This window comes from Osmerus eperlanus, chromosome 5, assembly GCF_963692335.1.
Source record: "Osmerus eperlanus chromosome 5, fOsmEpe2.1, whole genome shotgun sequence".
NCBI lineage: Eukaryota > Metazoa > Chordata > Actinopteri > Osmeriformes > Osmeridae > Osmerus > Osmerus eperlanus.
In genome coordinates, this window is record NC_085022.1 from 15,581,142 (window position 1) to 15,595,157 (window position 14,016).

The 14,016-nt window shown below is 44.2% G+C and overlaps 1 protein-coding gene across 1 annotated transcript; it reads left to right on the top strand.

Moving 5' to 3' along the window:
• The first annotated feature begins 1,245 nt into the window (after positions 1-1,245).
• On the top strand, positions 1,246-12,058 carry rbl2 (retinoblastoma-like 2 (p130)). The gene is made up of 22 exons (XM_062461927.1): positions 1,246-1,555; positions 2,401-2,531; positions 2,671-2,871; positions 3,056-3,120; positions 3,790-3,918; positions 4,117-4,277; positions 4,382-4,446; positions 4,609-4,780; positions 5,122-5,285; positions 5,509-5,621; positions 5,792-5,895; positions 6,060-6,197; positions 6,387-6,551; positions 7,179-7,290; positions 7,393-7,659; positions 7,914-8,146; positions 8,547-8,723; positions 8,922-8,993; positions 9,168-9,267; positions 9,489-9,751; positions 9,929-10,111; positions 10,515-12,058. Exons 1-22 carry the CDS (start codon positions 1,418-1,420, stop codon positions 10,680-10,682), a joined length of 3,321 nt encoding a protein of 1,106 aa, XP_062317911.1. The 5' UTR covers positions 1,246-1,417; the 3' UTR covers positions 10,683-12,058.
• The last annotated feature ends 1,958 nt before the right edge of the window (positions 12,059-14,016 follow it).

Below are 14,016 nucleotides of genomic sequence, written 5' to 3' on the forward strand. Positions count from 1 at the left end.
AGCTTAGACGGTCAAGACAAGCAGTATTGGTTTGGAGGCAGTGGTGGGGTACTTACAAAGAGCTTTGCGATAATGTTAAATCCTAGCAGAAATATTAGCAATCATTTTGGTGAAACAAGCTCAATAAACATGTGCACAAAGGATGCACAAAATACAGTAGGCCTACACACAACATTCACTCCATTTGTTCTTGTTGACCAGGCTGCATCATCACCATTACACTGGATGTTTCCCCTTGCAATGGATTAAGGAAAATATGTAATTGTATGGCGCATTACAAGGTATATTTCTTCTATATATCTCATTGGGAGTCAGGTGGCTGAGTGGTTAGAGAAGAGGGCTAGTAATCAGAAGGTTGCTGGTTCGAACCCCGGCTCTGCCAAATGACGTTGTGTCCTTGGGCAAGGCACTTCACCCTACTTGCCTCGGGGGAATGTCCCTGTACTTACTGTAAGTCGCTCTGGATAAGAGCGTCTGCTAAATGACTAAATGTTATACAGGAATCAGGACTGGTTGCTGGTTGAGCAATGGTACCAATACGTTTTGCACAAATAAATAAATGGTACACATGGGAGTCAGTTGTATAATTTGTGACCAAATGATTAGGTTGGAATGATCATTTCAACTGAGAAATTAGCTTACTATATAAAAACAAACAAAACAAAAAACACTTTTTTGTGAAGATATAGTCAGAGCCTGTTTAAGGACATGACATTTTGTCTATATTAGACATTCTCTGATATAGTGTAGACAAACTCATGATCTCAATATGTTGACCTGGACTGCAGTGCCATCTACTGCCAGTATAATGCAGTTCGCGGAAACTGCAACTTGCTCAAATGTAAAAAAAAAAAAAATTAGGCCTACAATTATGGTGTAGCCTACGCACGTGATCAAAATTATTAGATTTTTTGTTTGGGATTAAAACCCCCAAATAAAACATTAAAACTCACGCAATTTTTATATTCCTTTTCCTTAGGAAGAAAAAAAAGATAAAGAACCACGATTCAAGGGAAACTCCTTGAATCGAGAACACAATTTGTAACCGGAAGTACTATGTTCCGTTGGCTTGTTGTTCAACCATTCAAGGTTTTAAACGCGCATAAAGTGGGCGTGAACTCCTTTACGCTAATTCTGTATTCGCTATTACATTTGGTCCAAAACAGGCGTTATGTCCACACCGTGGCCTTTGTGAACACGCACATAGCGTAAATATACTGCGCATAGTAGCAGCTGTCACTCAAAGGGCATTTAAATGGCTGCACTGTACAGAACTGTATATCTCACTGCACACACGAAGATAACAACATTTTAATGTTCTTTACAAATATCCTAGGTAAAGTCGACTCTGCTCTTACACTTAAGCTGCTCATTCGCACATCATTTGTTTGTCAGGACACCTATTGGAATACTCAAAATGAGCGAAGAGGACGACTTTCTGCAGCAAGCTAGAATCGGATTTGATGATTTGTGTCGATCTTTGAATATGGACGAGGAGGCGAGCAACGAGGCATGGAGAAGCTATGAGGATATAAGCAAAAATTACACATTGGAGGTACGCATTATTATTCTTGATATGTCGCATAGCCTACTACCAAAAATAACCTTATGGGCAGCTGTGAGCCTGCTTACTGGCGTTCATATTTTGAATAGGCAGTCCTCCCCTCGCCAATCCTAGCTTTAGGTGAAGGGATATACTAGCGTTTCCTTTTTTTTAGCACACTTATTGCTAGTTTTGTTTATGCCTTAGGCTACTTATATTATGGATTTTAAAGGGGTGGGGTTAATTGCGTTAAGAGGCGGGCCAAAAGCAAATGGGCTATAGATAGTGTTGCGCGACTAGGACAATACAACATCCTATTGTGTGTAATTGACATTAAGGTTCTTTGCATTACTACTTTTCTACAATTTAAGTTTGTAAACCCAATGTTGTTTGCCATTTAAGACAATTAAATTATGCGTTTCTAATAACGCCTACGCGCTGGTCCGTCAAAGCCGCCTGTTTTAACATTAACATTCGAAAACAACCTTATCGACACAGCAAGTCCAATGCCCAGGTAAAATGTAAGGAGTAGGCTGCATTGCTGGGATTGTCATAAGTTCAAGCAAATAACAAATATGGATGAGAGATAGGGAGGATTTCCATAATGGCAAACTTCATATATGACCCCAGTTGCCCTGTGGGATATACAGAGTCTCTAAAACTGTGTCTGGTATTTTAATCTAGCACCTGTCCGAATGGTTTTTATTGTCATCAGGTCCCCCCTTACATGCTTATACATATAATCTAATAAAAAGTTTAGTAGTTTATGTATATGTAAAGTACATATTTATGTATATTCTTAATTTGTGTCCATCACACACACACACACACACACACACACACACACACACACACAGGGAAGTGAGCTCCACTGGCTGGCGTGTGCTCTGTATGTGGCCTGTAGGACAGCAGTACCTACGGTTGACAAAGGCATCACAGAGGGGAACTATGTCTCCTTGACCAGGATCCTTCGCTGCTCTGAGCAAAGGTACACTTTGTTGGATTATTACGAAATGGATTGTTACTGAATATTACTGAATGCTAACCTTATATAATGACATACAACTGTAACTCTGTATGCTAGTTTTTTACATTTGGTGTCTCTGTTCCTTTTCTGTTTTCTGAAGCCTTATTGAGTTTTTCAACAAGATGAAGAAGTGGCAGGACATGGCCAACCTGCCAGAGGAGTTCCGTCAGAGCACGGAAAAGCTGGAGAGAAATTTCACCGTTTCCGCAGTCATCTTCAAGAAATACGTACCCATCTTCAAAGCTATCTTCAAGGCCCCCTCAGACGACCCCCCGCGGATCCACAGAAACAGGAAGCAGAGGTTGGTTTCCGTCCTCACGCTCTGACCCCATTTTTTATTTGTTTATGTATTCATTTATGGACAGTTGAAATGCTCGGCCGTGCAATCCTGTTCAATGATGTTTTCGACCAAATGTTCTGCACTGGCGTGACTAGATTCAAGTTGGTATGAAATGAAACGTTCCCTCCTCTTCGTTTCACTGCAGGCGCCATCCATGTACCGTCTCGGAAGTCTTCAACTTCTGCTGGATCCTGTTTGTGCATGCTAAAGGTTAGAACCCCCGTGCGCCTTCATCCGAAAGAGAGACCTATCGTTTTTCTCATGTTAAGAGTTACCCTGACAACAAACAAGGTGCTCCTATAAGAACCACTGTATGACTAAAGGCAACCTTGGGATTTCCCCAAAAATTATAGTGATGCCGGGAACAACCTAATTTGCACCCCGAGGACAGAGAGAAAGAGTAACAGTGAAGTGACTCTTGCTTGACAAATCTTCTGGCTGTGGTCCCATTTCTTTTCTTCCTACAGAGCGCAGAATGAGGCCAACAAGGATTAGAGTTCCCACAGCAGTATGGATGGTTGAGCAAGGATTGTGTTTGTGTGTGTCCAGGCTTGTTAGCATTGACTGGAAAGTCAAAGAATCTAGGCTAGCCTCCTAAGCACGTCCTTTAGTCCTCATTAAAAGTAGAACTCATGCTTGCTGCCAATGACTTTAGTGTTTATCCGTTAGCTTGGCAACCCATTGCAATTGGGACAGAACTTGCCTGTGTCTGAGGACTGGACATGTCAACAATGTTTCTGTTTTTGATATACAATTAGTGTCAACCAGGAGTTTTCATATCCTTTATCTGGTCTCTCTCTCACTCACTTACACACACACACACCCTCACTCCCTGTTCCTCCCCTCTTGTTTTTTTCTCCCTCCCCCTTCCTCTACCAGGGAACTTCCCTATGATCAGCGATGACCTGGTGAACTCGTACCACCTGCTGCTGTGTGCTCTGGACCTGGTGTTCACCAACGCTTTGCTGTGCAACGGCAGAAGGGACCTTCTCAACCCAAGCTTCAGAGGTAGCTTCTGCTATATCCTAACGCTACGTCCACCATGCTAGCCCCCAATGCTCCTCTGTAGGTTCACTCTACCCCCTCCCTTCCTGGCACTGCCTCCATAGAAACAAGTATACTGTGTGCACTCCACGATAGACACACCATGGGCTCCTTTTGGAAAACAACACTTTAAATACCCTACCTTCCTTCACTCCCCCATAGGCTTACCCGAGGACTTTGGCAACAAGGACTACAAGCCTGGCCCTGGTTCCTATTGCTTCATTGAGCATCTGTGTGAACTGCATGATGGGCTGGTGCTGGAAGCCAAGGGGGTCAAGGAGCACTTCTGGAAACCCTTCATCAAGAGGCTTTTCCACAAGAAGGTCAGGACCAACATTGCCCCATCGCCCATATCTACTCAGGTCCTGTAGATAGAACAAATGGGTCATTTTATAATCATTTTTGTTGTTGCGTGTGTTTTCTACAGATTCTCAAAGGGAAGGAGGATAGCCTAACTGGGTTCCTGGATCCTATGAATTTTGGGGACAGTTTGTAAGTGTTGACCCGTCATTCTAGAGGCTAGTGGAATAGCACTATATCATGCTTCTGATCTCTCTGTGTGTGTGCGCCTGTGCGCTTGTGCGTGGGCACGGACACATGAATGCATGTGACTCGGGTGTATGACCGCGTTGTGTTTTTGTTCTGGGTCTCCAGTGCGTCTCTGGGCCGGGTGTATGAGGAGCACGTGTTGGCCATAGGCAGTCTGGACGAGAGGATCTTCCTGGGAGAGGGGGCCAACGAGGACATCGGCACCCCGGGGCCCTGCCTGTGTGAGGGGCTGGAGAACGAGGACGCGTCGGCCTACAGACTATACAGCAGTCTGACTGTAAGAGACAGCACACACACACACACACTAACAGTACACATGGCAACATCAATGAATAGATTGAGATCAAAGATCACGCAGCTGATGGAAGTAGAGAATGCAAATAAACATGCATGTGAACACTTATGTAACGTTTTATTCTTATACCGTTCGCAGTTACTAAACTTAAGTGTTTTAGTCGTGATTTAGTGAAAGTAGAGAAAATAACACCAGTACTACTCTGTCCTCATAAAGTGTACCCTTTACTTTAAAACAAATTGACCTTTAATACTTTCTTAAGCTTGTTGATCCTTGTTTCTGCCAGGGTGTCAAGTAAACAGTCCTCAATCTACTGTTCCCAGGTCTCGACCCTGAAAGTGTCCACTCCGCTGACCGGCAGGAAGTACGTCCAGGACAACAGCATGGGCACGCCTGTGTCCACAGCCACGCAGAGCGTCGGACGCCTCCACAGTCTACTCACAGGGCTGAAGCACGGCCCCAGTACCAGACTGGTGGACATACTGAGGTACTACTCTCTCTTTATTGTTTTTAAATATGTTTACGATTTTACATCAAAAGCCAAGTGAGTTATGTTAAGCATCAAGCTTTTACAAATGTGTGATTATGCACTTTGTTACCTTGCCCGCTCAGAATATTTTGACTCTCGTTCAGATTCAGTGGAAGGGTTTGTATGGGGTGTTTGTCTGGGGTGGGGAGACTAACTGTCTTGCTGGGATGTTTGGGTTCAGGGGTTGTACCAGGGACCCCAGTGAGGCCATCTCCTCCAGACTGAAGGACATGTTCCAGCTCTTCTGCCAACACTACGAAAGCAAGGGGGAAGAAAACGGAGGCCTGGGGAAAGGTACACACACACACACACACACACACTTGAACAGACACACACCAACACACATACCCACAAACTTGGAACAGACAGTGCATACGCACGCATCTCTGGCTACATACATATGATTAAGTGTAGATGGATGCCTTTTCTACATAATGATAATATATATTTTGTTTTGACCACAGATATTGCAGTCAAGTATTTCCGCCTGGCAGAAGCTCTTTACTACAAGATACTGGAGGCTGTCATTGATCAGGAGAAGAAGAGACTGGGAGACACAGACCTATCTGTGAGTCTATCGAGCCTGACTGTTATGCTCATCTAATCAGTTTGTAGAAAGAACATCAGGTTATGGGTCGAAGCCTTCTTTTCCATTTTCTGGGACCGCCAAATGCAAAAGGTGTGGCGTACTGTGAAAGTGCGAAACAGTCTTTGCGTTGTTGTACACTGCAGGGTATTCTGGAGCAGGACATGTTCCATCGCTCCCTCCTGGCCTGCTGTGTGGAGATCGTCATGTTCTCCTACCGCCCCCCTGGGGAGTTCCCCAAAGTCATCCAGATATTCCAGCTTCCTGCCTACCACTTCTACAAGGTAGGACAACACACTGTGCCCTCGCCTCGTGACACACCATCATCTTGACTGCTGCGAGGGGACCAGACCTCAGTCTCGCCTAAACATGGAGAAACACACTCAAATCTACTCGAAACAGTCTGTTAGTGACTTTCTCCACTCCTGTGTGTGTGTGTGTCCATGCTCGCGTGTGTGTGCATGTATGCCTAGGTGATTGAGGTGCTGGTGCGGGCGGAGCAGGGTCTGTTCCGGGAGGTGGTGAAGCATCTGAACCAGGTGGAGGAGCAGGTCCTGGACAGCCTGGCGTGGAGAGGAGACTCCCCACTGTGGGACAGCGTGAGGGGGGCCAAGAACCGAGTCCCTGCCTGCCAGGAGGTCTGAGCTGGCCCACATTACCCTCTGATCACTACCCACCCCTGTACACACACACACTATCTCACACACGCACAAGCACAGACATGCTCGCACACTTGCACACACACGCACACAAATAAATATATACTTATATTCCAGGTGCAATAACAAATCGGCCCTCGACAGAGGTATCACGCGTCAATGAAACTGCGTACACAATTCAAAACTGTAATTAGATGACACCCCATAACTGAATTTAAAGAACAGACATCAAGGGCTTTCATACTGTCATATAACTGTGTATGTATGTGGTGTTTATATGTGAGTCCTAGAGGAGGTCATGTATGTGTGTGTGTGTTTGCTGTAGGTCCTAGAGGAGGTCATGTATGTGTGTGTGTTTGCTGTAGGTCCTAGAGGAAGTCATGTATGTGTGTGTGTTTGCTGTAGGTCCTAGAGGAAGTCATGTATGTGTGTGTGTTTGCTGTAGGTCCTAGAGGAGGTCATGTATGTGTGTGTGTTTGCTGTAGGTCCTAGAGGAGGTCATGTATGTGTGTGTGTTTGCTATAGGTCCTAGAGGAGGTCATGTAGGTGTGTGTGTGTTTGCTGTAGGTCCTAGAGGAGGTCATGTATGTGTGTTCGGTGCTCTAGGTGATGCTTCCTCAGTACCTGGAGGACAGCGATGGAGGCAGCAGCAGTGGTAGTGCCCCTCGGACCCCCATCCACCATGGAGCTGACCTCACCTCCCACAGCACCGCCAGAGGTGAGCGTGTGTGCCTGTGTGTAAGGTGTGATATTTTATTCGTCTTTTGGTCAAGTCAAGTATTTCATTATCTTTATTCCCCCCCCCCCCCCCCCCCTCCAGGAGTGTCTCCCTCCCCCACCACGCTCCAGGACCGCTACAGCTCCCCCCCTACCGGCACATTCAGGCGCCGTCTGTTCGTCGACGGCGCCAACGCCGTCACCATCGAACCCTCCTCCTCTACGACCACCATCACCACAGCCGCCACGCCTATCAGGGGCGCCCAGAGCCCCCTGGTCAGCACCATCCCCGCGGGCCAGACCGTGGTCTCCATGGCGACGGCCACCGTCACCGCCAACAACGGCCAGACGGTCACCATACCGGTGCAAGGTGAGGACTAAGGGGATTGTGTTGTGAGTGTCAGACCCCAAGGTTTTGTGTGCAGCGCATTGTAAGTATAGTTGTAGCTTTAGGTGTGAACTCTAGAGAGCGCTATATTACCATCTCACACGTACGATAGATTGGTTTGTTATAACATTTGTTACGTGTGCGTTTCCATCTTCTGCATGTATGTGGGAATTTACCTTTAGTATTGAGTGTAGCGCAAAGGTAGTGGCCATCCTAATGTCCTTTGACCTCTGCAGGAATAGCAAATGAGAACGGAGGTATCACCTTCATCCCTGTCCAAGTGAGTGTGACGGGTCAAGGCGGAGCCACACTGCAGCCTCTGACCGCCCAATCCCTGACTGGCACTCTGAGCACCCAACCAGTGGTGACCACCACCCAGAGCAGTCCCGCACCCCAGGGAAGCCCTGCAGCCAGCAAGCCAATCAGCAAGCCTCAGAGGAAGGGCTCCCTTTCACTGTTTTTCCGCAAGGTGAGCTGTTTTGTCTTCCTGCCACAGTCTGGTGTGGTCCAGGAAGAGGCAAACATTTTAAAATAAGCTTCATCGTAAAAGATACCCCATGATCTTCCAACAAACGGTTATTTTCCTCCAGAACAACAAACCTGCCTACTCAAGGTGTCTAGATGGTTCCAAAGTACTGTGACTCCAATTTTGTACAAACAATTTGAATCCAGTATTTCAAAGTCAGATCTTGACCTACTCATGGCATTTTAATTGCTAAATAGGCCTACATTCCTCAAAATCGTCGACTTCCATTTGTGTCTACTCTACCAGGAAGCCCTACTAGTTTCTGTTAATATCCTAAATAAATAGTAAGCTTATTCTGATCATAACACCATCATTGTGATTCTAATGAGTGTGCCAATGGCAGGTGTACCACCTCGCCAGTGTCCGCCTGAGAGACCTGTGTGTGAAGCTGGACATCTCCTCAGAGCTGCGGCGGAAGATCTGGACGTGTTTTGAGTACTCTCTGGTGCACTGCACTGAGCTCATGATGGACCGCCATCTTGACCAGCTCCTCATGTGTGCCGTCTACGTCATGACCAAGGTGTGTGTGTGTGTGTGTGTGTGTACTGTACGTATGCATGTATATGCTGTGTGTGTCTAAGTGCATTTGAGACCTAGAGTTAACCTGACCTGTAAACAATGTGTGTATTTATGTATGCACTCATGTATTGGTGTGTGTGTGTTAGTGTGTGGTAACTTGACCTGTTGAGAGGCATGTGTGTTTGTCACTGTTCTGCAGGTGACCAAGGAGGACAAGTCTTTCCAGAACATCATGAGGTCCTATCGGACCCAGCCACAGGCCAGCAGCAGTGTGAGTCCCCCTGTCTGTCTGTCTGTCTGTCTGTCTGTCTGTCTGTACTCACAGCAGATAATGTCACTTGTGGAGAGATAGTCAAGACAGAAGAGTCTAGAGCCAGTCATATCAGTGTGTTCTGGTGCGTTGTTCACGTGTTGTTTTCATATGCGTGTTGCTGTCCCACTGCAGGTTTACAGGAGTGTGTTGATCTCTGGGAGGATGAGGCGTCACTCGGGCAACAGTGAGGGCAACAGACAGAGCTCTCCTGCAGACGCTAGGCAGGAGCAGGGTGAGAGTACACACACACATACTGTACATAAACCACACATATGCAAACACACACACACACACATAGATAAACCACACAGATACATACACACGTTCATGCGTACACACACACACGCGTTTCTTAACTTACGCAAACATATCAACCCCCTCCCCCTCATGAGAACGATGACAACAACAACTCATTGGTGATTCCCCCCCCCCCCCCCCCCCCCCCCCCCCCAGTGAGTGGAGACAGCAGCCCCATGACCATGCGTTCCAGCAGCACCCTGCCCGCCCCGCAGCCGGGCAGCGACCCCTCCACCCCCACCGCCGCCCCCTCCTCCTCCTCCACGGTCTCCTCCCTCTCCCCTTCGTCGTCCCTGGGCCTGCCCGCCGCCCAGGAGGAGGAGGAGAGGGGCGACCTCATCCGCTTCTACAACCTGGTCTACATCAAGCAGATGCGCCTCTACGCTCTGCGATACTGTCCTGGCTCGCCCTCCGCAGGGGTGAGTTTGGACAGAAGGTGGAAGAGGGGGGCGACTAGGACGTCAATACAGTCGTGTCTGAGGACATAAAGACTAATATATTGTTAGTACACTAGGATGTATAGTGTTCTCTTATATGACTAAAATAGTTCTAAAACAAATTCTGTGTGTATATGTGTGTATATGTGTGTGTCCTAGACGGAGTCCCCCCCGCTGTGCCCATACCCCTGTATGAGGAGCAGCTCTCCACGCAGGGTCCTGCTCTCACACAACCACTCCATCTACATCTCTCCCCACAAGAGCCCCGGCCCCGCCACAACCACCACCCCTCCCACCACCCGCGACAAGATCTTCTACTACATCTGCAGCAGCCCGGCCCACGTGAGTCGGCACACACACACACACACACACATACCCATACACACACCCTAACAAATGTCAGGCATACTCTTGTGTATCGTGCATGTTGATACACGATGCAGAAGGCTTACTGATTTACTCTTGGGTTGGTCATATTGTTGCTGTTTAAGACATTGTTATGTACGTTATGAACGTACCACGTTCATAACGAATAGAACATAGAACATATTATACTGATATATATGTTATATGTTCTATTCGTATGTTGTATATATTATACTGGTATTATGAATAAAAGATTGATGTAATATTCAAATGTACTCATGACTGAACCAGATCAGTCACTGAGGGTGAACGGGGCGTGTGACGGTAGCTGTACCCCAGCTGGTGTGGATCCTCAGTGTTCCTGTGGTGTTCCTCCCAGCGTCTGCAGGAGATCAACAGTATGATCCGGACAGGCGAGACCCCCACCAAGAAGCGCAGCATGCAGCTGGAGGAGGAGCCATCTCCCAAGAGGGCGTGTCACGACAACCGGACCGCCCTCCTGCGCAGACTGCAGGACGTGGCCAACGACCGCAGCTCCTCCCACTGAGGGAGCTCCGCCCACTGAGGGAGCTCCTCCCACGGAGGGAGCTCCTCCCACGGAGGGAGCTCCTCCCACGGAGGGAGCTCTCGGCTGACGCTAGAGGGCGTCAACGTCGCCAGGAGATCACAGCAGATGCGGTTTGATTATGATTAGCGATTTTTTTCAGCATGGACATGAGCTTCTTTAATTTGAATAGTTCAAACTGCTACAAGAGGTCAACCTTCTTTCTGTGCTCTTCTTTGTACTGTAAACGGTAGGAATGAATGTCGTCCCCCAAACTCTGCAAAGCAACACATTTTAAGTCAAGTATTTTGCTGCCAATGGCTATTTTTAGTCTGACAACAATGGAAGGGATTTGAAATCCCCAATCAAAGTTTATCAGATGTTTTTGTACCTTAGGTGTGATTTGATTTCTACTACGCATTGTTAGACTGTAGTCGTCCAATTTTGTTTTAATATTCATTTGGATTAAGGCAGGTAAAAATATACAAATAAATAGTAACTTTATTTATATAGCATTTTTTAAACAACATGGCTATATCTCTATCTACAATCAGATATTTTTGAGGGATAAAACTATCTGTCAAACTTCCAAGTTGGAGTAGAAAATCCTTAAAAGATTGCTTCATGTTTCATGAACCAAGAAATGCCTCTCAGTGTTAGACATTTTCTGTGGTGTGTACAATGCATCATTCCATCATGTATTGACTATTTTATTTATGGAAATGTATTTCAGAGGTTAATTTAATGACTTTCGAAATGAAGAATACAGCACAGACAAAAGCACTTGACAATGACTTCTTAAGACTTTGTACATCATTTTACCTTTAGTATGTTCTTATTGAGATGAATGTCAAAGCTTTTCTAATAACGCATGCAGGTTTCATACGATCTAGAGGCTTCCAAAGCAAAACTAAACATCACTGCGCTTTTGTCACGTTTTTACTTTGTGTTTGACCTAATATTTAAGCTAGTCTAATTTAACTTTAGGTTGTAACTTGTCCTTTTAACTATGACAATACTAGTGATTAAAAAAAAAACAATCTCACTGACAAAAATATTTATTTTTTAGTCTCATGTACCTCCCAAATTGTTAGATATAAAATGTAACATTATCACTTTTATAGGTACATTTGAAAAAGTTACATTAGTGTTGTTGTTGGCTGTCAACTTCCCATCATCAGTCATGGAAAATGTTTGTACATTTTGTAAAAAAGAATGCCTTTTATTTTATTTTTTGCAGTTTGAGAAGTGCCTTCTCCCATTAGTCAAATCAATGTGTTCATTAAAATCATGAAACTGTAGGCTCCATACTCCTCCTACAAATTGTTTGTGAGAAAAAAAAAAACTTTGCAAATAAATGCATTGCCTTTGGAAATCCCTGTATGTTGTCATTGTCAGTTCAGTTCGGGGCTACACACTCTAGTTTTGAGTATCCAGCAGCGATTTGAGTACTTGCTGTTTCTCCATCCCATAGCTTGGACATAAGCATAAAATCAAGAACAAAACAATCTCATAATCTAATTTTATGGCTACACTTCTTCCCCTTCAAAAATGGGAGAGAAAAGCTGCATGTACACTACCGTTCAAAAGTTTGTGGTCACTTAAAAATGTCCTTATTTTTCAAAGAAAAGCACTGTTTTTTTTCAAAGAAGATAACGTTAAATTAATCAGAAATACACTATACATTGTTAATGTGGTAAATGACTATTCTAGATGGAAACGTCTGGTTTTTAATGAAATATCTACATAGGTGTATAGAGGCCCATTTCCAGCAACTATTACTGTATGTGTTCGAATGGTACATTGTGTTTGCTAATTGCCTTAGAAGACTAATGGATGATTAGAAGGATTAGAATTAGAATGCCAAAGGTCTGCAATGTTGTAATTGCTGCAAATGGAGCATTATTTGACGAAAGCAAAGTTTGAAGAACAAAATTTATATTTCAAATAAAAATAATTATTTCTTATAATAATAATTAACCTTGTAAATGTCTTGACTATATTTTCTATTCATTTTGAAAGTTATTTGATAAATAAAAGTGTGAGTTTTCATGGAAAACACGAAATTGTCTGGGTGACCACAAACTTTTGAACGGTAGTGTATATCTCTCATATAGTATCTGTCATATGTTTGGGTTTTAACAATTCAATTTTTTTTTATACCGTTTTTAATAAATACTTTTATCTGTGTTAATCAGAAATTAGTGTTAGAAATCGAATTTGACCTATGAATGTTGAGTTTCCCGCAAAATGTTCAAGGTTTTCTTGTTTTGTTTTTTTTATTCTTCCTCATGTTAGATTTGATGCATTACAACAGGACCTTGGCAAGGTCATAGCATAGGTCATTTAAAACAAAACACTCACTCCATTACTTTAACTTATGTCAATGTTACCTTAACTGAGACAGAGAAATTATAACATCTACATTGTGTTGAAAGAAAACATAAATACAATTGTCATTGACTGTGCGGTGGATCTGGATATCTAGTAGACAAAGACACATTTATTAATTATGCAATGACACAAACACACACTCCCCACTGAAAAAATCCTACTGTCCTTCCTCTAATTGTTGCCAGGACCTGTGGTCAATCATAACGATGGCGACCAGGAGCCAAGTCCAAGTTCTCACCCATGAGCGATCTGTTCTGTATGTTTTTATATTGGGGGTTTTGTGCAAAGGAAACCCATGTGAGTGTTGGGGGGAACATGCAAACTCCTCACAGAAAGGCTGCAAGGCATTTCTGCATGTCTTCCCCTCTCTCTATCCCATAATATTTCCTGTCTGTCCAAAAAGGTAAAAAATATATCTTAATTTTTTTTAATTGTTTCTCTCAGCTCTCGTTCACAGATGAATCTGCCGGAAAATCCAACTCCTATACTTAAAATGTTGTACATGTGACAGTTGTAAACTATATTTCTTTATAACACATTTATCATAAATAAATATGTACTTTTTTTATATTTACATAAAGCTGAGTATAAAAATGCCTGTGACTTGAGTGACAGTTCAGTCATAAATCGCCATGCTATACTTTCCCTGTGTAGATTGGCAATTCCTTTGAGCCGTGGCCATCTTTTCTAGGATGTTGTAAACACCGGATATTTTAAGAGTGACTGTTAAGAGATTGACAGGATAGTATTAAATCCAGAGGTCAGTGAGTGACAACATTTGGTGTTGTTTGTCACTGCATCTGTACCTTTGTTTATTGTTTATGGCATGATTTACCACGCAACAAACTTCATGTCTATCTTTCAAAAATTACAAACAGTAAATTTGGGGAAGTCTTATATGCTTATGGGGGCTACACAATACCCTGGGAGTTTATGCTTTAGA

Excerpts from the sequence above, each read along its gene's own strand:
- rbl2 (XM_062461927.1), top strand. The coding sequence starts at position 1,418 with ATGAGCGAAGAGGACGACTTTCTGCAGCAAGCTAGAATCGGATTTGAT. Across the intron at positions 2,872-3,055 it reads CACAGAAACAGGAAGCAGAG|GCGCCATCCATGTACCGTCT; the intron begins GTTGGTTTCCGT and ends GTTTCACTGCAG. Across the intron at positions 8,147-8,546 it reads TTTCACTGTTTTTCCGCAAG|GTGTACCACCTCGCCAGTGT; the intron begins GTGAGCTGTTTT and ends TGCCAATGGCAG.